The sequence below is a fragment of the Calidris pugnax genome, unplaced genomic scaffold (assembly GCF_001431845.1).
Source record: "Calidris pugnax isolate Ruff unplaced genomic scaffold, ASM143184v1 scaffold167, whole genome shotgun sequence".
NCBI classification, from domain to species: domain Eukaryota; kingdom Metazoa; phylum Chordata; class Aves; order Charadriiformes; family Scolopacidae; genus Calidris; species Calidris pugnax.
In genome coordinates, this window is record NW_015091045.1 from 2216605 (window position 1) to 2242862 (window position 26258).

A 26258-nucleotide genomic window follows, 5' to 3' on the forward strand; every position below is an offset into this window, starting at 1 on the left:
GGTGCTGGCAGCCCGGTGGTGGCCAGGGTGGGCAGTGCCAGGCTGGGGTGTCCCCCCCGTGCTGCTCCTCGAATCCAGCCCTCTGCATGGGGAGGGGGAGCGGAGGGTGGAGCCTCACATATTACCAGATCCAGGAGCTGTGACATTCATTCTGGCAGAGAGACGGAGCCCGTCGGTCTTGGGCAAGGCAGGGGGGGGACAGTCAGAGCTGGGTGGGCACAAGGAGTGGGTCAGGACCACCTGAGAGGGACTGAGCATCCTCCACGGGAAAAGGTCCCGGAGGGAGCTGGGAGCAGGACAGGGCTGGGAAGGAGCAGCAGAAGTGGGGTTCGGTGGAGCAGGGTCACCCCTGGGAGCCGGGGTGTTGATGTGGCCCCCCACCCAGAGGACCACGCAGGAGGAGCCAGGCTGTCCCCAGCCCCTCGGGGACTGACCCAGGACACCCGTGGACAAGGCAGCACAGGGTTGGCTCCAGCCATGGGGGGCCCGTGGCAGCCCCCCGGTGCCTGCACGCTGCTGGTCCTGCTGCTCATGCTCCCCATGCTCCAGGTAAGTGTCCCCAGGGAGGAGGGGACCGTGGAGGGGGGAGAGGGTGGGCAGCATGCGTGGTGGTCCCTTGCCTGTGACAGCCACTTTGGGGTCCAGCCAGCCCTGGGGAGCAGCATGGCTGTGGTCCTGGTCAGGGGTGAGGTCTCCCCCCAGCACGTCCCCATCACTGTCCCCATCCCTCCAGCTGCTTGACCCATGGGTGACACCAAGCTACAGCCCTGAGTGCTGCTGGCACTTCTGCTCCCACCCGGGTGCTTTCACAGCAGCTTCTGGGGAGGATATGGTGCAGGGAGGGAGGTGGGTGATGCTGGGACCCCACTGTGCCCCCCCCAGGCTGGGACAGGACTCGGGGTCTGGGAGGGGCAGCCAGCAAAGCTCCATTGGGGTTCAGCTCCAGGGGATACTCCAGGGAGGGTGACCCCTCTCTGCCCTGCCATGGGGACGGTCCCCTCCATCCTGACATGGGTCCTGGAGAAGGGGGGGGCTTCACTCACATCATCTTCAGTGTCTTGAAGGAGCCCCCAAACCCCAAGGGCCTGGGGGAGCATCTGCAGGGGAGAAGGTTGGGATGGGTGCAGGATGCAGGGGGCAAGGACCACACGTTGAGTGCTCCCCATCTCTGGGTGGCCCCATGGGCACTGGGTGCCCGCTGAAACAGGGGGGACACGGGGGGGTCGTGCTGCCGGAGCAATGCACGGTGAGTTTGACAGCTGTGAGGCAAAGCCAGCCCCAACTTGTCAAATTGCTTCGGCGGCAAATGCCGGGGGGTGGAGGGCTCTGACAAGAGAGGTTTTTGGCTTGGTGTTCCTCCACGAAGCCTTTGGGATTGCTCCCGGCGCTGGCTGGCTCCTCAAGCTCCTTAGCTGACATGGGGGGTCTGAATGATGGAAAGGAAAAGAAAATGAAAAGAAAGGGAAAGGGAGAAAAAGGAAGGAGGGAAGGGAAGGGAAGGGAGAGAAAAAAGAAAAAAGGAAGAAGAGAGAACAAAAGAAAGAAAGGGAGGAAGAAAGGGAGGAAGGAAGGAAGGAAGGAAGGAAGGAAGGAAGGAAGGAAGGAGAAAGAAAGAAGGAAGAAAGGAAAGAAAGGAAAGAAAGGAAAGAAAGTATCTAACCATTGGACTAATCTGAAGAAAAACTACCCATTTGAAAAGAAAGAAAGAAAGAAAGAAAGAAAGAAAGAAAGAAAGAAAGAAAGAAAGAAAGAAAGAAAGAAAGAAAGAAAGAAAGAAAGAAAGAAAGAAAGAAAGAAAGAAAGAAAGAAAGAAAGAAAGAAAGAAAGAAAGAAAGAAAGAAAGAAAGAAAGAAAGAAAGAAAGAAAGAAAGAAAGAAAGAAAGAAAGAAAGAAAGAAAGAAAGAAAGAAAGAAAGGAAGAAAGAAAGAAAGAAAGGAAGAAAGAAAGAAAGGAAGGAAGGAAGAAAGAAAGGAAGAAAGAAAGGAAGAAAGAAAGGAAGAAAGAAAGGAAGAAAGGAAGGAAGGAAGGGAGGGAGGGAGAAAGGGGAAAGGGCAGGGAACACAAGCAGGATCAGGACAGTGCCAGAGGCTTTGAGGACTTTACAAGGGAGGGAGGGAGAAAGGGGAAAGAGCAGGGAACACAAGCAGGATCAGGACAGTGCCAGAAGCTTTGAGGGCTTTACAAGGAGAGTGATGGCATCAGACCCCTTCCCAGATGGGGAAACTGAGGCACAGCAAGGAGCTGCCTGTCCTGAAGCAAGCTCCAAAGGGAGCACTGCACATTACCTGCTCCGCTGCTCCAGTAGTCATGCTGCGTTGCCATAAATAATAAAAACCAGCAGCTTAGTAGCTAAAAGGGGCTGCGGCACCTCTGGCCAGTCCAGATCCTTCCTCACTGCAATGTGCTTTCTCAGTGCTGTGCTCAGCAGCCATCACCAAAATGTATTTTGCAGATCTGGAATTTCCTTGTAAATCTTGTGCTCAGCAGGAAAAGGAAACCAAATCTCCTTGGGGAGGTGAAGGAGCCCCAGGGGATGGGGCACGATGTCCAGGACAGGGCAGGGGAAGGACGGGACTCAGCCAAGTGATGCTTTAACCTCCCAGATTTTCCTCCAATCCTTGGGTCCACTTGCCCACCCTCATCCCTCTCTTTCTCCAGCTTTTGTATCTCTGGCCTCACACCTGAAGCCATCAGCAACCCAATCCCATCTCCTTGGCCCAAAAGCCCTGCCCCAGGCAGTCCCCACCTCTGGATGCTGCAGCCCCGACTGCATCCCTCCATGGGGATGGGTGGATGGGAATGGGCATGGATGCTTGGGAACGGGCATGCAAAATTCAGCTTCAGTCTCCCGTCTTGTCAGCAGGAAGCTGAAGGGGCAAACCCCAAAAGTGGGAATTCCTGGATAGATTCTCTCGAGGCTGCACGATGGCCGGGACAGGGCAGGGGAAGGACGGGACTCAGCCAAATGATGCTTTAACCTCCCAGATTTTCCTCCAATCCTTGGGTCCACTTGCCCACCCTCATCCCTCTCTTTCTCCAGCTTTTGTATCTCTGGCCTCACACCTGAAGCCATCAGCAACCCAATCCCATCTCCTTGGCCCAAAAGCCCTGCCCCAGGCAGTCCCCATCTCTGGATGCTGCAGCCCCGACTGCATCCCTCCATGGGGATGGGTGGATGGGAATGGGCATGGATGCTTGGGAACGGGCATGCAAAATTCAGCTTCAGTCTCCCGTCTTGTCAGCAGGAAGCTGAAGGGGCAAACCCCAAAAGTGGGAATTCCTGGATAGATTCTCTCCCAGGGAGCCGAGCCACCACACGCCTTGCAATTTTGGGAGCTGTGGGGTCGGGGTGAACTCTTTGGTGTTTCAGCACTTCTGCTCAAAAAACCAAGAGCTTTAAGGGGGTCAGCGTGCCCCTTTTGCAGTATCTCCCCAAAGAGATGGGGAAAAGGAGAAAAGGAACTCCAACAGCCATTACCGATGCCTCTGATTAAAATCCACCGCCCTGAACGTGAGCAAAGCCCATGTGAGCAAAACCCAGCTGGCAAGGGATGGGTTAGACGTGCCCAAATAGGTGGGTGGTATTTTTCAAACCTCTAATTACATGGTTTCCTTGCTCAGGCTTCGAACGTGCTCGCCTCTGCCCTGCTGATGGGGTCGGCCCCTCCGTCTCTTCAAGCTCAGCTCCTCTGCGTTGGAGCTTGCGTCTTGGCGGAGCGGTGCCCTCAAGCATCACACGCTTTCAGAGGGAATTAGAAATAATTGCGGTGGTTCTTTATGGTGTTTACAAGGCAAACAGTAGAAAGCTAAGGAAATGTCAGGGTCCAAAAGCACTGTTACGTAGATAAGGCTCTCCTGGGGCTGGCTGCAACAGAAATAGTGAATATTGGCTGGTACCCCGCCTGCTCGGGTCTTTTAATGCCCGGCATCCCACTGTCTGCCCTTTCCTCCCTCCCAAGGTGAGAGCGACACATCCCGACTGCTCCGTCGTCCTCTATTTCCAAGAGCAAGAAGCTGAATGTCTGGAGATTATCAGGAGTGAAAGGGAAACGTCAGCCCCCCCGGGACCCCCCGGGCAACGAGGTGAGTGTGAGCTCAAGCTGCCCGCCGTGTACAGGGCTCATCTTCCTCGGGAGGAGGGGGGGATCTGCTAAGGGGGGTCTTTGGAGGATGATCCATGGAAGGGGGGGGGTGCAGAAGAGCAGGTATTTTCAGGAAAATGGAGAGCAACACTGAGGTGAAGGCTGAGGACAAGAGGGAACGGCCTCAAGTTACACCAGGGGAGGTTTAGGATGGAAATTAGGAAAAATTGCTTCGCAGAAAGGGTTAGAAGAGCAGTTATTTTCAGGAAAATGGAGAGCAGCACTGAGGTGAAGGCTGAGGACAAGAGGGAGCGGCCTCAAGTTACACCAGGGGAGGTTTAGGATGGAAATTAGGAAAAATTCCTTCACAGGAAGGGTTATCAAACACTGAGACAGGCTGCCCAGGGTAGTTGTGGGGTCACCATCCCTGGAGGGATTTAAAAAACGTGTAGATGTGGTGCTGAGGGACATGGGTTAGTGGTGGTTTGGGGAGTGTTGGGTTGATGGTTGGACTCGATGATCTGAAAGGTCCCTTCCAACCTGGACAATTCAAAACATCCCTGGAGAGCCCCGAAATTGCTGCTGCAAGGAGAGAGGGGAGCTGAGATTTCACCCAGGGAGCACAGGGGGGCTGAGGGATACAAATAACCACAAGGGCTGAGTCCCCCCAGATTTAAGGCATATGGCAATGGAACAATGGTGAGGTCTGTGCCCCAAAAAAAGCCTCCTGCCCCACTCCTGTCCCCCCTGCATGGATGCTCCGGGGCCAGGCAGGGCAATGCAGACTCTTGGCCATCACCATCACGGCACGTGTCACCACTTCATACCTTCCTAATTCAGTTACTTTTAATGCTAAACATGTTTTGAGCAACTTAATTTTTACATATCTGGGACTTTTAAACCAATCAACTAATTGAAAAACAGTTTTAAAGTGCTGTTTTCGTACTTTTTTTTTTTTTTTAATTACATTTCAATTTCCATCCAGAAGCAGCTTGGCTCAAATTCTGGGTAGAAATTATCACCCAGTGAATAAGAAATGCGTCATTCAATGGATTTCATCTAATACAAATGTAAAAATGAAACATCTCAATAAATGCATGTTAAGGTGCATAATTGCTTAAGTAACTGTGCAGAGATGTAACGTATCATCCAGCTTAGCGGAGAAAAGCCAAGTTGATTGGAAAAAGCCCATTTTGCAGCCCAGATCGTGCCAGCCAGGGGGAAGGAGTCTCACTGTAGGAAAATGAGCAAGAAGCATGAATGCATAATTAAAATCAGTATTTAATCCCAGGTTTCCTGCTTGCCTGCCGCCTCCGCTGCCCACCTGAACTGAATTTATCCCTTCCCCCTTGTTTCTTTGTGCCAGTGTAGGGAAGGGTCCCGCAGAGCGTGTGGCTCCAAGTGACAATGGAGGGGATGGCTCAGGTGCCCCGGACACGGTGGCAAATTAGCGTGAAGAAGCAGGACAGGGATCTCAGACCTCAGCATCCTGTTGGGGAACCCGCCGTGGGGCCCTAAAACTGGTCAGAGACTCCGTTTGTGATGCTTTCTCTTCAAAATCTGCTCCTCTCCTCGCAGCATTTTCTGCTCTGAAATAGTCAGGGAGAAGTAACCCGCTGGGGAGGCTGAAGAGATCACTTTTGGAGGTCTCCAGGTACCAGTCAGAGCAGTGAGAAATAGGGAGGTGGCCCGAGCAGGTCTGTGTATAGTTGACCAGTAGAAATCCTGAGCAGGAACTTCCCATCAAACTGCATTTTGAAGGGAAAAAAATGGTCTTTTCGGCCACGTGAAGGAGACCACCACAGGGATAATGTTGATCTCGGGTGTGTTTCAGCCCTTCGCTGGGAAAAACTGAAATAAAGGAGGGTGCTTTGGGTCAGTCCAAACCAAACACCTTGGGCTGCCAGGCCAGGCTGGCTGGGAACCCGGGGACAAGGGACAGTGAGAGGACATGGTGGCCGCTGGGGACCAACAACGCAGGGACACTGAGGGCACAGCTCCTGCCTGCAAGGTGGGCAATGAGACACGGTGCCAGGTCCTTTGCTCATGTTTTTTTTCACTCTGTTCCCCCCAGATGTTGCCTCCATCACCTCTTCTCCATGGGAGAGTTGTCCTCATTTTAGTGCCAGGTCCTTTGCTCATGTTTTTTCACTCTATTCCCCCCAGATGTTGCCTCCATCAGCTCTTCTCCATGGGAGAGTTGTCCTCATTTTGCATGCCACTAAGAAACGGGGTTTTTTTAGATACCACACCAGCCCAGGAGAGAGAAACAGAGCAGGAAGGGGGATTTCAACCTTTTCTCCCCATCCGAATGGAGGGGTGACTTTATTCCCCGGGAAGGCACTACAGAGCTGGGTGAATCCCAGCTCAATCCCTGTGCCATGGGTCCTCTGGCTCCCAACCAGGTGGTCCCACAGCACTCACCGTGCTGGAAGAGCTTGTTCATACGACGAGAGATGCATTTATAGAGAGGGATGGCTCTGCCGTACAGAGATTTTACTCAGACCCCAAGAAATGAAGCAACCGCTCTCAGCACCAGCCCCAGCAGCTCTCCTCAGTTCCCCTGTCCTCCAGAGCAGAAATTAAGACGTACCTTGACGTTGTAATGACAGCCCTGCAAATCCCTCCAAGCCTGGCCAGATACCTACAGACGGCTTTGCCGAAAATCAGAGAAAACCAATTAGACTTGTCTGAGTCCACATTCCCTGGCAGGGAATAGACGTGGCTGCAGGTTAATAATGTATATCCACAAGGTTAATAATGTACATGTGCGAGGAGGAGAGCTGTCCTGGAAGTGTGATGTCTGTGTCTCATCCCCTTGTGCTGCAGCACTAATTCTTCAAGGCCCCGCATCTGCTTGGCCGTGCTTGTTTCCAAGGCAATTGGAGAGTCATTTACAGAAGAACTTAGTGCTAGACAGAGAAGCAAAACATGTTTAAGTTAATTGCTCTCCAGCAAGTCCTGCGGTGCTTTCTCCTGTCCTCCTCCTCCGGGCTGGAGAGACGCCCCACGGCTGTTGGGGGCAGAAATCCAGCATAAAACTGCATTATTTGAGATGCCACCAGGAAAGTCCCAGCCCTTCCCACACCCTCATCTCCCGGGGTCTCCCCACAGCAGCTCCAGCTCTGACGTAGCCCCAAGAAATACCAGGTCCCACCTCGCCGTGGGGCTAAAAGGAGATGTCAGCGCCGGGGGAGGTCGTTCCCAGAACTGGAGCTGGGATGCTCCTAATTCCTGAGGGGGTACGGCATGGTCCCGTAGATCGGGTGACGGCTGGATGCTCTCTGCTCTCCTGTTACACCCCCGCAGACGTGCCCAGGCACCGGGGGGCTGTGTCTCTGCGTGTGTGTGTGTGTGTGTCCCCAGCACGTCCCTTCCCAGCGGCACCAACGGTCCCCTCCCTCCCCAGGCTGCCCGACCGAGTGGGATGGAGTGAGCTGCTGATCGGCCCTGCCCGTCGGACAGTCCCGAGCTGTCTCCTGCCCTGACATCCTCCACGTCTTCAAGAAGTCCAAAGGTGCGGTGCTCTGAATCCATCCCCCAGGACCGAGGGCTGAGCTGCACCCACCCCTGCCTCCCTGGGGTCCTTCTCCCACCCCAGACCTTCCCCCTTGGTCCCACAGCTCCTGCCCCCTCCACAAGATTGGCATATATTGCAATCCAAGCAGGGGGTGGGCAAAAGCAGGGTTCTGTCACACCAGGGGAGTCCCAAAACCATTTCATCACCCAGCACCAAGCATCCCCTGTGGGTAGAGCGCTTGGGAACCTCATCCTCCAACCAGGAGAGCCCCTGAGCTGTTCGGTGCCCTCCTTTCTCCATCCACACACCAGCCTAATGCTCTTGACATGCTTGGTACCACTCCAAGGCACACAGATGAAAAACGCAGTGTAAGATCATGATTATTTCAAGGCCGGGCACTCTACCAGGGCGGGTGCTGCCGGGGGAGCTGCTGCCTCCATCCATCTCGGGGGCAGTGGACTGTGAAGGAGAGCCCCCAACCAGCTCCCATGGCATCCGAGCCCTTCCTCAGCTGGGCAAAGGCAATGGAGGGTTGGTAAATACTTGCTTTAGGGCAGAAACAGCTCAGGAGAGGCTTGATGAAGCCCTCGCAGGATGAAAAAGCCCCCTTTTAGCCTTAATTCCCTCCCACTGTAAGGATTCATGCTTGCTTTCACATCCTGCCCTAAAATGCCCTGGCACCTCCAGGCACGGCCAGCTCAGGAGAGGCTTGATGAAGCCCTCGCAGGATGAAAAAGCCTCCGGGCACTCTACCAGGGCGGGTGCTGCCGGGGGAGCTGCTGCCTCCATCCATCTCGGGGGCAGTGGACTGTGAAGGAGAGCCCCCAACCAGCTCCCATGGCATCCGAGCCCTTCCTCAGCTGGGCAAAGGCAATGGAGGGTTGGTAAATACTTGCTTTAGGGCAGAAACAGCTCAGGAGAGGCTTGATGAAGCCCTCGCAGGATGAAAAAGCCTCCTTTTAGCCTTAATTCCCTCCCACCGTGAGGGTTCATGCTTGCTTTCACATCCTGCCCTAAAATGCCCTGGCACCTACAGGCACAGCACTGGAGGGCAGAGATGTGATCCGGGTGGGAGGGATGGGGCAGCACTCGGGTACCAGGCTGCTGTCACAGCCGGGATGCTGGTGCTGGGATCTGGGCTCCCTCCCTGAGAGCAGGGTGTCATCCCCAGACATTTTGGGGGTGAGGATGCCGAGGTGATGTCCATGGCTCTCCTGATGTCCCTTCAATGCCCTGGCACCTCCAGGCACGGCACGGGAGGGCAGAGATGTGATCCGGGTGGGAGGGATGGGGTACCAGGCTGCTGTCACAGCCGGGATGCTGGTGCTGGGATCTGGGCTCCCTCCCTGAGAGCAGGGTGTCATCCCCAGACATTTTGGGGGTGAGGATGCCGAGGTGATGTCCATGGCTCTCCTGATGTCCCTTCTTGTTGCCATAGCACTGATCTGGAGGAACTGCACCGAGTCGGGATGGAGCTTCCCCAGCCCTCCCTACTACAATGCCTGCGAGCTGGAGACCACTGGCAGCAACAATGACACTGAGGCCAAGGCAAGTGGGTTCCCCAGGGCCATGGGGCATCCTCCCTTGCATCACCCTACCCCAACCCCACGTTGGGCAATGAAACATGAAGATGAGTGGCTCTCCTGATGTCCCTTCTTGTCGCCGTAGCGCTGATCTGGAGGAACTGCACCGAGTCGGGATGGAGCTTCCCCAGCCCTCCCTACTACAATGCCTGTGAGCTGGAGAACACTGGCAGCAACAATGACACCGAGGCCAAGGCAAGTGGGTTCCCCAGGGCCATGGGGCATCCTCCCTTGCATCACCCTACCCCACGTTGGGCAATGAAACATGAAGATGAAGATGTATCCTTGGCTTCATCCTTCTTGCTGGGCTGCCTGGAGGGATCTGAGCTTGGCTGGGTGCAAGGGCTGGACCATCACCCTGCCCGTCGCAGACCACCCCCTCCCAGCCCATGCTGCCTCACTCCACTGGTGCTTTCCCTTCTAGAAAGGCTATTTTGTCACCATGAAGATTCTTTACACCTGTGGCTACTCCACGTCCCTGGCAGCCCTGTTCCTGGCCATCGGCATCTTCTCCTGCTTCAGGTAGGGCTCAGCGATGGCTGCCCTGTGGGTTGGAGGAAAGTGGTGTAAATCATGAGCATCATTGGATGCTCTCAGTCTCTCCCCTCACTGAGCAGTCAGGGTCCATCCCTGCCAACACAGATAACCAGGGAGGCATGAGACAAACAGCAACGTTGTCCTTTCCTGCTGAGACAAAGACTTTAAACCCTCAGGTTGCCCCTTCCAGCTTTGTTTTTGCAGACCTTGCTGTGCTGCGGAAGGATGCTCTCCGGAGGTGGCTGGAGGATGTGCCCCAGCACACCTCGTCTCCAGGCAGCAGCTCTGAGCACAACACAACCTTGTCCTTCATGATTTCAGAGCAGGAAAACCTTCTCCAGGGCTTTGTGCTGGACCACCACCAAGTTATGGTCCCCTGGGCTGGGGTCCAGCCAGGGAAGTGGCCCATCTGCTCTCCCTGCTCCTCCCTGGGCACAGCCCATCTCTGCCTCCCATAGGAAGCTTCATTGCACCAGGAACTCCATCCACATCCACTTCTTCACCTCCTTCATACTGCGTGGGGCTGCCGTGTTCATCAAGGACGCCGTCCTCTTCTCGGACGAGTCTGTTGACCACTGCACGATGTCAACGGTAAGACACCGAGTCCCAACCCAGACATGGTGCAGGAGCTGATCTGGAGGGGTCAGGGTGGGTTTCTAGTGGAGTTAGGACTGAAAAGAGGAGAGACAAAGAAGTTGTGAACCTGTGGAGGAAAGGTTGGCTTGGGTGGACTTCAGGAGGTTCACAACAGCATCTCTGCTTGAGCCCTGGCTGCAGCGAACATGTTCTACCCTCAAAGCTCTCCCTGGTCTCAGAGGATCTCCCAGCAGGGCTAAAGCTCAGCACAGCCCCATGTACATGCAAACTGAACTGGCACCTCTGGCTGTGCAGATCTGGGGGTGTCAACAGAAGCAGAAACCCCTGTGTGCAGCTCACATACAGTGCTGTGGACACCACAGACACAGGTTTCTAAAGGTCCTACGATAACAGGCCGTGGTCTTCTGCCCATGCTGCACAGGCAGAGCAGAAAATCCCTGGGGCTGCACCGAAAGGCCACCACAGGTCTCCTTGACCAGATGGACAGAGAGGCTGCCCATCCCCTGTGCCCCCAGGACATGGTCTGACATCAGCCCACACTCCTGAGCTGATCATGACTCCTCCTCATCCTCACAGGTGAACTGCAAAGCAGCCATCGCCTTCTTCCAGTACTCCGTCCTGGCCAACTTCTACTGGCTGCTGGTGGAGGGCATGTACCTGCAGACCCTGCTGCTGCTCACCTTCACCTCCGACAAGAGGTACATCTGGTGGTACATCCTCATCGGCTGGGGTGAGTGCGGGGTCCCCCAGCACACCCACCCCCCTCCAGTGAGGTCCCACTGACACAGACCAGGGTAGGCACCACTTTGTGGGATTGCCTGCTCTGAGGCCCACCTGGCCAGGGGTCCACAGGCACGATGGTCCCCATGGATGCTCACAGCATGGCCCCCCACCCCAGCATCTCTCTGTATAGCCTCATGCTTGCTCAGTCAGCATGGTCCTTGCCCTCGTGGCATGTGTGCAAAATCACTCAAAAACTCCTGCTAATGCCAACCAAAGAGACTTTGCAGCAGCACCTGCTGCCCACCCATCCTGAATGTGGTCAGGATGGGACAGAGACAGGTTCTTCCTTCTTCCCACATCCATCCAGGGCTGGAAACACCCATCCCGGGCACCCAGGTTAGATGTCAGAGCACAGAGAATGGCAGGTGGGTGGCCAGGAGGTGACACAAAACATCACCATCAGTGGGCACCATCTGCTTTTGAAACCTGGAAAAAGGGGAAAGGCTGCCACCTTCCTGCAACCTCCAGAGCCTCATACCTCACCTAGACACATGTTTTGGGGGATAAGGGATGGAGGGGAGGTACAGGGGCTCCCCAGAGGCCCAGGGTGACTCCACATCCCTGCCTGGGTCCTGTCCTTGCAGGCGTCCCCATGCTGACAGTCTGCGTCTGGGTGGTCACCAGGCTGCAGTACGACAACCATGGGTAAGATCAGCCACCACTCTTCTTTCTCCAGGCCAGCTTGGCCATACATCCCCCATGCAAGTTGTGGGGGATGAACCTCTTGCATGGGAGGCTCAGGAGGGGAGAAGTGGGGCAGCACTTTATTTTAAAGCTATTTCTATTTTCTGGTGGGGCCCACACTGCCTATTGCAAGAGGTGTACTGGGGCAACACTTTATTTTAAAGATATTTCTATTTTCTGGTGGGGCCCACGCTGCCTATTGCAAGAGGTGTTGTGCAAATGGGGCAGGGGGCTGGAAGGGGAGGGGGGGGAAAGTGGGTTGAGACCTGGGCTAAAAGGGTTGTAAGTGGGTGGCAGAGCCATTCTCCTCCCACAGGTGCTGGGATGACTACACCAGTCTGTACTGGTGGGTGATCAAGGCTCCCATCCTCCTGGCCATATTTGTGAGTAGGTCCCCTGGGCATCCCAACCCTAGAACTGGGGGTCCCATAGGGACAGGGGGACCCAACCAGGGGTCTGTGCAGAGCCTGAGACATGGATTCCCATGGCAGGTGAACTTCCTCATCTTCCTCAATGTCACCAGGATGTTAGCGCAGAAGATCCGGTCCCCGGACATCAGCAAAAACTACAAGCAGCAGTACATGTAAGGGCTAGCTCGGGCAAGACGGGGGTCCCCTCACCCCGGTTTCTGGGTGGACCCAGGGCAGCAGGGACCCTTCCCTGGAGGAGGACAGAGGAGGACCATCCTTGGAGCCTCCAAGATCTGCCTTTCATGGAAAACCCGTTTTGGGTTAAGACCAAGCTCTTGGGAAAGGCTTGTCTCACAGGGGTGCAGGACCATCAGCAGCACCCAGGCACCCTTCTCATGCCACCACTCTCCACAGGAGGCTGACAAAGTCCACGCTGTTCCTTATCCCTCTCTTTGGGGTGCACTACGTGGTGTTCGCGCTCTTCCCCGAGCACATCGGTGTGGACGCCCGGCTCTACTTCGAGCTGGTCCTTGGCTCCTACCAGGTACGGAATGGGAGAGATGGGGAGGCAAAATCCCCATGTACCCGTCCTGTCCCATCCCAAGATCACACCAGGGGACCCTGGGACACACTAAAGGGGCTTTGCACTCTTTTGGGAGGGGACGATGTCCCAGATGCCCTTCAAACACCAGGGACAAAGCACAAGGGTTGTGGGTTGTGAACTTGCACTGACCCCGTACACCTTCTGCCTGTGGGACAGGGTAAGAGGTGTGGGATGATGCTACATGCAGGCAGCAGATAAACACAGAGGTGTCCAATCCCTTTCCTTGAGTGACATTTGCTCTTTCTGTCCTTCCCAGGGGTTCCTGGTGGCTCTGCTCTACTGCTTCCTGAATGGAGAGGTGCGTGTCCCCCCCAACACCCACCTCCCAGGCACCACAGCCACACAGACACCCCCAAGGATGCACTCCAATGAGCACAACCATGGGGGTCCTCACCCTCTGGCACCCCAAATCCTTTGTCGAGCCCTGGGTGCAGCTCCTGCCCCTCCATCGGGTGCTTGCAGGTGCCCCTGGGTACCAGCACCCATCCATGGTGTCGCTTCAGGTTCAGGCTGAGATCAAGAGGAACTGGGGCAAGTGGCAGTCATCCATGGAGAGCAACGTCTTCAACCTGGCCACCCAAGACTTCACAGCGTGACGAGGATGGCGTCTGGGGGGAAGTACCTCCCCGAGGATGATGGTGGTGGTCCAGCTCCACGGCTACGGTCCCAGAAACACAATGAAAAGGATTTTGTAGGTTCTGGGTCTGGCATCCCCAGAGGGTGGTTGTGAATGGCTGTTGGGAAAGGCTCTGCCTACTCAGGTGCTAGTGGATCTCTTGGATCCCTGTGACGGTGTCTCGCCCTCCCAAAAGCTCTCTGGTCAGTGTTGGTCAGTGTTTTAGGCAAAGGGAAGAGAGCTCCTCCACCTCTTCTGCCCCAGGACTGGGCAGGAAACACAAATCCATTTCATAAAGGACATCTGGCATTTTCCATTTGGCACTGGAATGCAAACTGAAGGGATTTACTGCTGGTTGTTTTCCCCACCTTCCTTGGTTTACAAAATTGTTTCCCTTATGGAAAGATGCCCAGACACAACCCCCAGGAGCTGTTCTGGCAGTGGGAGAAGCAAATACAGAGACAGACAAGAGTCCACAGCTCCTTCGGTGAGACCCCCACAATGGTCTCATGCCACGGATCCTCCTCTGACATCCAAAACATTCCCCTTTCTCCCAATCCTGTTCCTTCAAGCTGCTCTTGGTGCCAGGGAGGACGGTCCATCACCCTTTCCATGCCATCTCAGAGATGCTCTGCAGCTCTCCCAGGGGCTTTGCACCGGAGGGACAGGATGGTTTGCAAGCAGTGGGGGTCACCTGTCATCACTGGGGACTTGTTGTCCTGGAATGAGGTTTTTGCCAATAAAATCTTGTTCTGAAATCCAGTATTGCTATTCAGAGGTCTGGTTTGCTCTACAAACTCAGGCTACAGACCCTTGGTACCAGGCTTGCTAGAGGGTGGAAACCCTACCGATATCTGTAATGCCTGGAAATAACCCCTGGGGTAGAAATATCTGCTTTTTCCCTGCCTGATGAAGCATCCAGGCTCTGGGCATGGCCACGGAGCAGAGATGGAGGAGGAAGGCAAGGAAGAGCAGAAGATGGGTGTATCATGGGCTGCCCCAGAGGTGCTGGGTCACCATGTCCCCTCCAGGTCGGCGTTGCCACCACCACACCACAGCCTGCCCCATTTGCCCCCATGAGCATCCTTCGCCCTCCCTGGGCTGAGCTCCTGCCTTGGCAAACGCTGCCTTCAGGAGTGAGAAAGGCCTCAAATGCCCTTTCCCCAAACCTCCTGGTCTCTCCCGTGTCCCCAAGACCCCGGCCACCTGATCTCAGCAGAGCTTCTCACAATTCCTGGGCTGTAATTTCTCCGTGTAGCCACATGTCCTTCCTTAAATAAAACCCACTTGGCTGGCTCCTTTCTAGACTTTGCAGGATCTCCAGAGATCCCAACCGATCTCACAAAGAGGCGTTGAGAGGGAAACAGAGCCCCAGACTTGATTTGAGGTGAGATGGGAAGATGCTTCATTTAAACAACCCCCCGGGCCAACAACATCCTGCGTTGTTGGCCAGGAAACCTCCAGAGGAGCATGACAGCTGTCAAATAAATGCCTGCCTGCAGCTGTGAAGAGTCCACAGGTGAAGAAATATCTCTCTCCATCATTAGCGAGGAAGATGCTGTTTTGGCAGGGATGGGAGGCAGACAGCAGCAGATTGAGCCAGGGCTGGATATGCTCGGTGGGAACATCACAGTTGCCACAAAGCTTTGAAAAGCACTGGGTTTTGAGTGTATTTTCAGCTGCAAATGGGCCTTTCTGGGTGCTACACCTGCCCCTCAGATGACCTGCTGGGCTTCGACCCCATGGCATCCACAGTGCATGGCAGAGCCTGGGAAGGCAGGGGTGCAGGGGGGGAATTGTGCCACCCCTGTGGGGACTGTGTGTCACCTTCAGTCTGCAGGAAAGGTTTTCAAAAGGGTTTGCTGCACCTCTAGCGTGGGCCACGTCCTACAGCTGCATATTTGGGGTGGCTGAGCCTAAGCAGAGCTGGGACAGGTCTTCCCAACCTCCCCTCTAGCATGATGTGCTGGATGCAGTGACACAGGACTAATGCCTCTTCTAATGCTGGGGAAAACTGCGCTTTCAGAAGACTCTAGTGTCTGAATTTGTGAAAATATTTCCTTTACAGCCAGCTCTGGGGGGCGGGTTTCAAGGTCTTGGTGTTTTCCAGCTCCCCAGGTGCAGGGATAAGGAGGAACGAGCCCCGGGCACTTGACCCGAGCTGCCAACAGGGTTATTTCATACCATGAACATCATTTTAAATAGAAATCAGAAAGTTTGCTGAGGAGTTCTCTCTCTCTCCCTTGATGGCTGCCATCCTGGGAACTCCTTGCCCCGGAGCCCTGAGCCCTTCCCTTCCTCCCGGAGCCACAGGGTCCCCCATGGGCTGTCCCTGCGAGGAGTGCACGGCCCCCTGTGACACAGTGGGATGAGTATAATCCTTGTATATCTTATATTAGTATCAGGATTAATACCAGTCCTTCGGTATTATTGTTAATTATTTAGTCTTACCCTATTAAATCTATTTATATTTCAACCCTTGTGTTTCCTTTCCCGGATTCCCCTTCCCAAGCGGCGAGGGGTCACTACGTCCCCATCACACCGCCCGCGGGCACCGACATCGGATCCAGGGTGTCATCCCTGGAGCTACACGGTGTCCCCGCACACACCGCCCGCCCGGGACACGGCGTGGAGGGACCCCAGCACATCCCCCAGGAGGGGGCTACCGGCCCCTGGCTCCCGCTGCCAGCACCCGATGACTCTGCCCAGGGCACTGAGAGCACCCAAGGAGTAAGGTAAGGGACCACCTCGCTTCGGGGGAGTGGGCACCCAGCCCCACACGCCTCCCAGGGCAAGAGCTGGGGCTCCCCCCCACAGGACCCCCTTCTGCAGCCCTGGCCAGGTGAGGGTTAATCAGGCACGGAGATGGGAATAAGGCTGAGGGCTGGGAGAGCTGTGCTTTTGCCTGTTGCTTCTTTCCCCGCCTGCATCCCCCTGCTCCTCTGGGGGCTGCCAGACCACCCTGCTTGGGTGCCCCCCATTCCTGTGCCGGCATCCGCTCCTTCATCCCTGCTCCAGGACCTGTGGCTCAGGGTCTCCACCCTGAAAATGCCCCTTCCCCATGCCCCGGCTCGCCGGCACAGCTTGTTTCCCCCCTGCTCTGCATGGCACAGAGACCAGCCACAGCTCAGCTCCACAGAGCCCCCATGGATGCAGCGGGTCCCCCCACAGCAGGGAGAGGGGCAGGATGCGCCCAGCACGGGCCCCTTCAAGGGAAGATGCCAACCAAGGCACCTCCAACACCCCAGTGTCCCTCAGGCTGTGCCAGGCATCACCCTTATCCCACCCTGTCACCCCAAGGACATTAATTTTGCTCCCAAATTAGTGATATGAGTACCCCCTCGTACCCCAAGCCCCCATTCCAGGTAGAATTTAGCTGGTTTTGGAGTAGAACTGTGCCCTTATGCCTGCCCGGTGCCCACCCTGGGGTGGCCCTGGCTTCCCAAAGGGCAGAAGCCCCATCCTGGGGTTTCCACCCGCACGTTCCTCACCCCAGGTTTGCTCTGGGCTACAGGCAAAGTGAAAAAAGACCAGCGGAGCTTGCACGGGCTTCAGAGTGGTGACAAGGCTGGGTTTGGGGCAGCTGGTGGGACCTGCTGAGCATCCCCTGAATTTCCTGCTGTGACCAAGGCAGCAAGTGGAAAGTCCCCACAGCCACAGCGGGAGGATGTCCCTGTCCCTGCCCTCCTGGTCAGCTGAAGCCACCAACCTCCACACACAGAGGGGATGCTCTTTGCCTGTGGGTACAGGCTGGTGCTTTGGTGCTGAGAGTGGGATGAGTATAATCCTTGTATATCTTATATTAGTATCAGGATTAATACCAGTCCTTCGGTATTATTGTTAATTATTTAGTCTTACCCTATTAAATCTATTTATATTTCAACCCTTGTGTTTCCTTTCCCGGATTCCCCTTCCCAAGCGGCGAGGGGTCATAAGGTGAGAGAATAATTGTATAAAACCACAATAAACTGTGCATTGCTCAAACCATAGCAGGGCCCAGGGTATCACAGCATCCTGGTTGTCCCCATCGCTTGCCCGAAAATGCCCCTTCCCCATGCCCCGGCTCGCCGGCACAGCTTGTTTCCCCCCTGCTCTGCATGGCACAGAGACCAGCCACAGCTCAGCTTTGCTTCTTTCCCCGCCTGCATCCCCCTGCTCCTCTGGGGGCTGCCAGACCACCCTGTTTGGGTGCCCCCCATTCCTGTGCCGGCGTCCGCTCCTTCATCCCTGCTCCAGGACCTGTGGCTCAGGGTCTCCACCCTGCAAATGCCCCTTCCCCGTGCCCTGGCTCGCAGCACAGCTTGTTTCTCCCCTGCTCTGCATGGCACAGAGACCAGCCACAGCTCAGCCCCACAGAGCCCCCATGGATGCAGCCAGTCCCCCCACAGCAGGGAGAGGGGCAGGATGCGCCCAGCACGGGCCCCTTCAAGGGAAGATGCCAACCAAGGCACCTCCAACACCCCAGTGTCCCTCAGGCTGTGCCAGGCATCACCCTTATCCCACCCTGTCACCCCAAGGACATTAATTTTGCTCCCAAATTAGTGATATGAGTACCCCCTCGTACCCCAAGCCCCCATTCCAGGTAGAATTTAGCTGGTTTTGGAGTAGAACTGTGCCCTTATGCCTGCCCGGTGCCCACCCTGGGGTGGCCCTGGCTTCCCAAAGGGCAGAAGCCCCATCCTGGGGTTTCCACCCGCACGTTCCTCACCCCAGGTTTGCTCTGGGCTACAGGCAAAGTGAAAAAAGACCAGAGGAGCTTGCACGGGCTTCAGAGTGGTGACAAGGCTGGGTTTGGGGCAGCTGGTGGGACCTGCTGAGCATCCCCTGAATTTCCTGCTGTGACCAAGGCAGCAAGTGGAAAGTCCCCACAGCCACAGCGGGAGGATGTCCCTGTCCCTGCCCTCCTGGTCAGCTGAAGCCACCAACCTCCACACACAGAGGGGATGCTCTTTGCCTGTGGGTACAGGCTGGTGCTTTGGTGCTGAGCTCCTGACAGGCTCCCAGCGCTCGTGCCCTGGGTGTAGCAACCTCCTGGGACCTCCTCAATCCCTCCTTCCCTTGGCTTTAGCTGCTCTGAGCCTGGCCTCTGAGCCACCAAAAAGAGCCCTGGGGTCAGTTTTTAATTAAAGAAAAAAGAAATCAAAGTAATGCTCCCCAAAGCACACCTTTGGCATCTCCTGCATGGAGCTAATCCTGCGTCCCACGCTGCACGACCTCTCCCCCGAGAGCTAAACCCGGTCCCCTGCGCTGCTGTGTTTACATGGTCTTGAACAGAAAAGGAAAAATATTGAGCGAAAAAGCAAAATCGAGCCAAGGAACTTCACTTCCCAGCTCCCTGGGAGCTCAGGTTTGCAGTCTTTGGTCCTGTTTTTATTGATGGCATGGGATGCCAGCGAGCACAAGGACCCCCCCAGGTGAGAGGCTGGAGGCAGGGGAGGGGGAATTGCCATGGGAACACGGGGGCGAGGGATACCAGGCTGGGGACAGCGGGTGCTTCAGCTCCAATAACGCCCATGCCAGCATGGGAAAGTGGCTACAGGGTATTTTGGGACAAGCAGCAGAAGAGTTACACAGAGCCAGCAGAGTTGGAGAGATGATGGGGAGGGACTCTTGATCCACGAGGGGAGCCCTAGGAGGAGGGGGAAGGGTCAGACAAGCAGCAGAAGAGTTGCACAGAGCCAGCAGGGTTGGAGAGATGATGGGGAGGGACTCTTGATCCACGAGGGGAGCCCTAGGAGGAGGGGGAAGGGTTTGACCCTGAAAGAGGGGAGATGGAGCTGAGCTGTGGGGAAGAACTTGTTTGGTGTGAGGGTGGTGAGAGCCTGGCCCAGGTTGGCCAGAGAAGCTGTGGCTGCCCCATCCCTGGAGGGGTTCAAGGGCAGGTTGGAGGGGGCTTGGAGCAACCTGGTGTGGTGGGAGGTGTCCCTGCCCAGGGCAGGGGGTGGCACTGGGGGGGCTTTGAGGTCCTTTCGAACTCAAACCATTCTGTGGTTCTATGACAAGTCCCCTCTGACCATGCTGAGTGCTGCGATGGTAGGTCCACCCCCAACACAGCCCTGAGAACCCCAAAAAGGGGTGACCCCAAGCTGAGCACACCTCAGCACCTAAATTTGGGTGTCCCCTGAGCGCCCTACAGACTTGTAGAACTACGTGGGCACACAAAGACGACCCAATGACCCTGTCGGAAAGGACAAGGAGGGGTACAACCATGCAGCAAGCCACCCTTTTGCACCATCCCATGAAACCCTGGTCTGGCTCAGGCCCACAGAGGTCTCCTCAGGCAGGGTGTGCCTCAAGGGACATGGGGTGTCAAAGCATCCTGGTATCAAAGCAGGGAGACCCCGCAGGGCTGTTGGCCATCCTGGCCATGGGATGCTCCTGGTGTGCAAAGAAACGTGGTGCTGGTGCAAAATTTGGCAGCGGTGGATTGTGGGAATAAGGGGAAGGAAGCAGAATGGACAGATGCCCCTCACTTGCAAGCAAGAGGAGGAGCTGTGGCCAGTGCTGGGTGCTGCAGGACCAAATAACACTCCCAAAGAGCCACTGACTCGACGTTGGCACCAGCTCCCCCACCGCCCCAGCCCTTGCAGTTGTCCCGCTGCTCTTTCCAACTTAATGTCACTTCTGGGAGAGATGGATGGGGAGGTGCTGGCTGGGGTCCCTTCCCGCCTCCCCTCCCACCTCCCCACCAGCCCATTGGGTGCCAAAGCCAGCCCTGAAGCCACCTCAACATCTGGGACACCCTGCTCCGCCACCGAGACCCACCCGGGTGGCCACGTCCCCCCAGCTGGGCATGCATGGCTGGGGCGGCCACGGTGCTGGGGGGGTGGTGGTCCATGTATGCAGGGACCCCCTCAGTGCTGGGCGATGTGGCCGCGGGGGGTTTGCAGGCGCCGCCAGCCCCATGATTGGCGCGGCGGGGGACGAATGCCACAGCTGAGACGGGGCCGAAGGCTACCTGAAGGACCCCGCATGTCCTCAGGTTTCACTCATGACCATCTGACAGCAGCAGCAGCTGCTCTGCCAACAGCCACTCGCTGAGCCAAAGCCTCCAGGAGTCGAAGGAGAGGGAAATTCTGGCCCTAAAAGGTCTCTCCTTGGGATTTCGCTCTCTCTACCCAACAGTAAGTAGAGGGTTCAGCCCTGGGTTGATGCCAGGGCACTGGGAAGGGTCTATAAGGGTCTTGGATGTCACGGGGGTTGTCATTCTCGCGGTGCTCAGCGCGGTGCAAGCGACATCGAGGGGTTCACAGTCCAAGTGCTGGAGGTGGATGGGGACAGGACAGCCCCTGTGGTCACTGGGGTGGTGTTTAGGGCTATAGGCACCCACCAGATCCCCCTGGGTGGAAAACAGCCATGGATGGAGGGAGAAAGTCCCTGCAAACATGCAGGCAGGGCACGGGGACGTGGGTGCCAGCAGCCACCGGGCCTTTGGTGGCCACAGACCTGCCACCAGGATGAGGGGGGACGGCTGGAGATGTGACAGGCCACCAGTTTCTGAGCCACCTTCCCACCCGGAGGAAGGGAGCTACAGGCAGGGCTTAAAAGTCGCCTTTCTCCTGGCTTCTCCTTCTGCAGATCTAAATATAAACCTCAGCTTGGCCAAGCCAAGGTTGCAGGAAAGGTCTGGGGGGTGCTTTGCAGTGTCTCCTTTCGGGAAGGCGCCTGTCCCCGCAGAGCTCTCTGTCCCCCGTGGGGCGGCGGGGAGGGACCCCCCCCGGGGACACTGGGGGGAGGTGGGACCCCTTTGCCATGCCAAAGGAGCGTTGACAGGGTGACAGGGAGGTGGGAGACCATCGTTCCCCCATCCTTACGTGGGGGCTGTGGGGTGCACAGGCAGAGCCAAGAGCTTTGGGGTGCAGGTGAGCCCAGTGTGGGGTGCAGGGCTCAGATCCCCCCATGGGCAGCGGAGAAACAGGCAGTTCCAGGGTGGGATTTGGGTCAGTTTTTGGGTGCTGGATTCTCCCCCACACACACCTCTGACCTGCGGTGGGTGCACGGGGCTCTGCAGAGCTCCCGTCACTCGCTGCACGTGCAGGGACCACTGTGCACCCACCCCCAAAGTGACATTTTGGGGTCTATCCAGAGGCAATCGGCCACCCTGGTCCCCAAATCCCCCACAACAGCAACTGTCCCTCTTGGCTGGATCCTGCTTTGCTGCCCCCTCGCCCCTTGAAGCCAGTGCTGAGTTGGCAAAATGAGATTTGAAGATAAACACCAGCATTTCCTCCCTTTTCCCGTGCCAGGGATCAGGCTGGGGGTGCAGAGAGCCCAACGTGGGGCAAAGGATTTATCAACAATTCCCTAAAATCCCATGGAGGGTGGGGGACACCCCAGTGGGTCCTGTCACCCAGGGGAGACCCTGCACATGCAGCTGATGGACTGATGCTGTGAGCGCCGGAGCTGCCTCCTCTAGTCCCTGCTAGGAAAACGCCTGACGTCACGACAGTTCAGGGGAAAAAAGGGCATATTTACGGGAATGGGTTAAAGAACGCGGAGTCCTGCCTTGATCTGGCTGTGCTAATATTTAAATAGCATTTTCTGCTTTCCGTTGTGTACATAAGGGTCCCCTGAGCACCAACCAGGGCAAAAGGGCCCCGTGGAGCAGCTCGGGCAGCTCCATCTTCACTCGGGGAAACTTGTTGGATTTAGGGGTAGGAGGAGGAGCGGCTGCCAGCAATGACGATACGCCGAACACCGTTTTCAGCAGGTTAGATTAATGAGGCCATTTATATGGAGGGGAGGAAGCAGGAGAAGGTGGTAGATCCTTTGGGAAGTTCTGAGGGCAAAGATCCCAGCCACAGCTCCGGAGATGCTGGGAAGGGTGCTCAGCCTCTGTGCCTGTCTGTCTGTCTGTTCAGCTCCCTCCTTCCCTGGTTATTTATACAGCTCTTGGGAATATCTCTGAGTCCCCCTCATCCAGATCCAAGTGGATCATTCAGATCCACTTGGATCATTTGAATGATCCACTTCCATCCCTGGAAGTGTTCAAGGTGAGGCTGGATGGGGTTTTGAGCGACCTGCTCTGGTGGGAGGTGTCCCTGCCCAGGGCAGGGGGGTTGGAACTCCATGATCTTTAAGGTCCCTTCCAACTCTAATCCTTCTATGATTCTATGATCTCTCAGGAGCTGGAAGGCAAGAGCGGAGATGCGGTGGTTAGAGCCTGGAGCTGGGCATGGGGTGGGCTGTGATGGCTGCAGGTGCCCCATGTGGGTCACAGGTTGCGTGATGTCTGGTTGGGGGTATTGGGGTACAGATGCTGTGATAGGAACATGGACATCCTCCAGCCCCAGGATGCTGCAGGTGCCCCGAAATTCCCAATCCTGCAGGAGCATGAGGTCCGGGACCTGCTCCCAGCGCTGCTCCTTGAGGATCCCTATGAGGAACCCTGTGGTGTCTCTCCCAGCATCCCTTGGAGGTGGCTGCATCACTGCCCCCCTACTCCCCCCGAGTTTGGGGTACCCCATGGGGGGGCAGCAGGTCACGCCGGCCCCATGCCATCCTCCCTTCCCCCACGCCGTCCCCTCTCAGCACCGGCTCAGATCTCTTCCCAGCCTGACATGAGAGCTGCTGGCAGGGAGGAGCGGGAGGTTGGATGACACCCGAGTGCAGGCAGTGGGCAGTGGGCAAGCGCAGGGTCCCTGCTTTAACCCTTCCCCGTCTGCCCGAGCCTCCACTGCAGCCAAATTCCCCCCAAAATAAACCCAAGCATCTATCCACCCCGGTGTCCCCTTTCCAGGAATCCCTTCCCAGGGGTCAGTAGGGACGGGGCTGGGGTGGAAAGGAGGTGGGGATGGGGCTGGTACCCCCCTCCCCCGGCATCCCCCGGCTCCAGGCAGGAGGGGGTTAGCGCGTTGCTGCAGGATGTTGCAACCTCCTATTTCCATCTGTGGCCCAGGAGAGTATCTGAGGACTTCTCAGCTTCCAGCCTATGTGTGCCACCCCCGCCTTAAGCACATCGAGGTACCCTTGGTAGGGGCTGCGGGCAAACGGGCGGTGGAGTGCCGGCATCTGAGTGAGTTCAGGTCAATAACAGTCAGGGAATTGTACAAAATTCATTTCCACGCTGCTTACGGCCCCGGTGGGAGGAGTGGAGGTACCTCTGCAGGGGATGGATTTGGGGGGGAGTTAGCAGTTTATGTGGTGAGGGGTGGTTGGTGCTGCTTTAGCATGTTCAGGGTTAAGGATCTGGCTCTCCAAAGGACCACAGTGATGGCCCAGGCTCAGCTGCAGGAGCTGGGGATGGGAACAGCACCTTGCATGGCCCGTGGTGGCTGGGACCCAGCTGAAGGTGCTGCTGCAACAGGCTGTGACACATGGGATTGGGCGTCACGTTCTTCTCCCCAGTGTAAATCCCCCGAGAAGGTGTCCTTGTCCCCAAGTTCATCGCAAAGCAGGTGGGTTGGCTGCCGCCAGGAAAAAGGCTGGAGAGCATTTGGAGACCTCCTCTTTGTCTACCCAAGAAAGGCAGAGTCCAGCAGGCAGAAAGCAGCGAAGCAGCATCATTCCCATAGCAGTGAACTCATTGAACATGTCCTTAAAATCCAGCATTTGTCCCATGCAACCCTACCAGCATCATTGGTGCTGTGGGTGACATACAGTGAGTCACTGTGGCTGGGCTGGACCAACCTGGGGAGACCAGGATGGCACCTGAAGAGCATGAAGTTGCTGCAGCATCTCAGTCCCCCTGGTCTGGCTGGGGAAAGGCAGCTGCCAACACTGGGCTTGCTCCAGCCTTGTTTTCCAAGGGCTTTCAACAGACCATCCCTTTTGCTCACCATTGGGCAAATCACAGAATCAGAAGATGAAGTTGCTGCAGCATCTCAGTCCCCCTGGTCTGGCTGGGGAAAGGCAGCTGCCAACACTGGGCTTGCTCCAGCCTTGTTTTCCAAGGGCTTTCAACAGACCATCCCTTTTGCTCACCATTGGGCAAATCACAGAATCAGAAAAGCATAGAATCACAGAATGGTTCAGGTTGGGAGGCACCTTAAAGCCCACCCAGTGCCACCCCCTGCCCTGGGCAGGGACACCTCCCACCACACCACGTTGCTCCAAGCCCCCTCCAACCTGCCCTTGAACCCCTCCAGGGATCTTTTCACCTCTTTAACTCTACCAGCTCCTTGGCTTTCAGCTCTCTCCAGGCATCACAGAATCATAGAAGCAAAAAATCACAGAATGGTTTGGGTGTGAAGGAACCTTAAAGTTTACCCAGTGCCACCCCCTGCCCTGGGCAGGGACACCTCCCACCACACCAGGTTGCTCCAAGCCCCCTCCAACCTGCCCTTGAACCCCTCCAGGGATGGGGCAGCCACAGCTTCTCTGGCCAACCTGGGCCAGGCTCTCACCACCCTCACACCAAACAAGTTCTTCCCCACAGCTCAGCTCCATCTCCCCTCTTTCAGTGTCAAACCCTTCCCCCTCCTCCTAGGGCTCCCCTCCCTGATGAAGGAGTACACAGGATGAAGGACTATAGCATAACTTCCCCCATGTCCCCGGGATGACGGATGCTGCTTGGAAGCATCCCGCATTCCTGCCGGTGCAGTTGCTTTGGACCACACTTCAGGCAAAGGAAGAAAAGACACTGAGAGGAGGGTAAAAGCCCACGGTGGTGACAGGGGGACGTGTCACTAAGAGGTGCCAGCAGTGTTGGCCAGGCGTGGTGGGCAAAAGGCTGGTGTCTGAGCCACACAGCCCATGGGACTTCCCAGCTGAGCACTTAAAAAACTCATTGATTCAAAAGGATAATGCTGGGAAATGAAGAATTAATTTTTTTCCTCATTCTTTAAGTCTTCCGAGCCCTCTGCTATCTGAAATTAGAGTGGGAAAAGGACTGGGGCGACTCGCTCTTAACTTTTTTACTGGTGTTACTTTCTTTTTGTGAACCTTCAATCTCAGCTCCCTTTAAAAAAGAGCCGCCTAAAACCAGAGGGAGTTTATGGTGGGCTCAGAACCGCTGCAGTGGTGGAGCTCCAGCGTCCCACGGCAGCGTCGTAGGAGATATTTGTTTGCAGAAGATGATTTTGGAAACTTCTCATGTCTTTCCAGATAGTCCTTGTAATGTAGTTACAGCAGAGCATTAAGGGACAACCATATATCTGGGGATAGTAAACATCAGACTCTTAAACAGCACATTATCATGTTACTGAAAGGGACATAAACTTGTTTATAAAATGGCTAATTTTGTCTGGCACAACTGAAGGGTGTTTATCCTAGTTACCACTAGAAACTCATATAATCTCAAAAACGCTAATGCAGCTCCAGGCCCTGCTCATTAAATCACTCGTGTGCATGACTTAAAGCTGCTCTCTCCACCCCCTGTGCTATTTGAGGGCAGAAAAAAACCGTTTCACATTAGATTTTTTTTCAATTTCCCCAATTTATATTTTTTTTTCGAAACTTGGGCAAAATACAGTAGGAAATAAACACCACGTAGGACTTTTTTCAAGGTGTGACATCCATAGGACCACACCAGAAGGTTTTTTTTCCCTCACCCATCAAGCTTTACGACAAAGCACCGTGTCACCCCGTGCACTCAAGCATCACAAGAGAAGCCAAATATCCTGGAGCTCAAACAAAACCCACGGCAGAGGATGGCATTGCCACCACAGCACAGGGGTGACATGGCCTCCTACCTTGCAGCCTGCACCCAGAAGGGTTTGGAGCTGTTTGGGGTCCCTTTGGATCCCTTGATGGTTATGGTGGCAGGATTTGGACCTTCACCTTCTCCTTTCCCCCATGGTCCCACCACTGGGCATGAGTCCTAGGGGTACAGAGGTGGGGAATGCAGAGGGGCTAACAGCTGTGGTATTTACCATGGAGTCACAGAATGGTCTGTACTGGAA

General features: G+C 55.8%; 2 protein-coding genes across 2 annotated transcripts in view; both read left to right on the forward strand.

Annotated features, from left to right (window-relative positions):
- The first annotated feature begins 289 nt into the window (after positions 1–289).
- LOC106896475 (vasoactive intestinal polypeptide receptor 1-like) lies at positions 290–14107 on the forward strand. Its single transcript, XM_014956494.1, is given in 13 exon segments — positions 290–549; positions 3960–4083; positions 7492–7599; positions 9041–9150; positions 9610–9707; positions 10181–10313; positions 10896–11049; positions 11687–11747; positions 12103–12169; positions 12278–12369; positions 12611–12740; positions 13057–13098; positions 13304–14107. Coding segments are annotated over 13 exon segments (1284 nt in total). The 5' UTR covers positions 290–477; the 3' UTR covers positions 13397–14107.
- Positions 14108–22005: 7898 nt separating this feature from the next.
- SCN4A (sodium channel, voltage gated, type IV alpha subunit) overlaps positions 22006–26258 on the forward strand; it is a 50661-nt gene continuing 46408 nt past the window's right edge. The window contains exon 1 of the mRNA XM_014956557.1: positions 22006–22126. Coding sequence (XP_014812043.1) covers positions 22096–22126 — 31 coding nt within the window. The 5' untranslated portion in view covers positions 22006–22095. The remainder of the gene's footprint in view (positions 22127–26258) is intronic.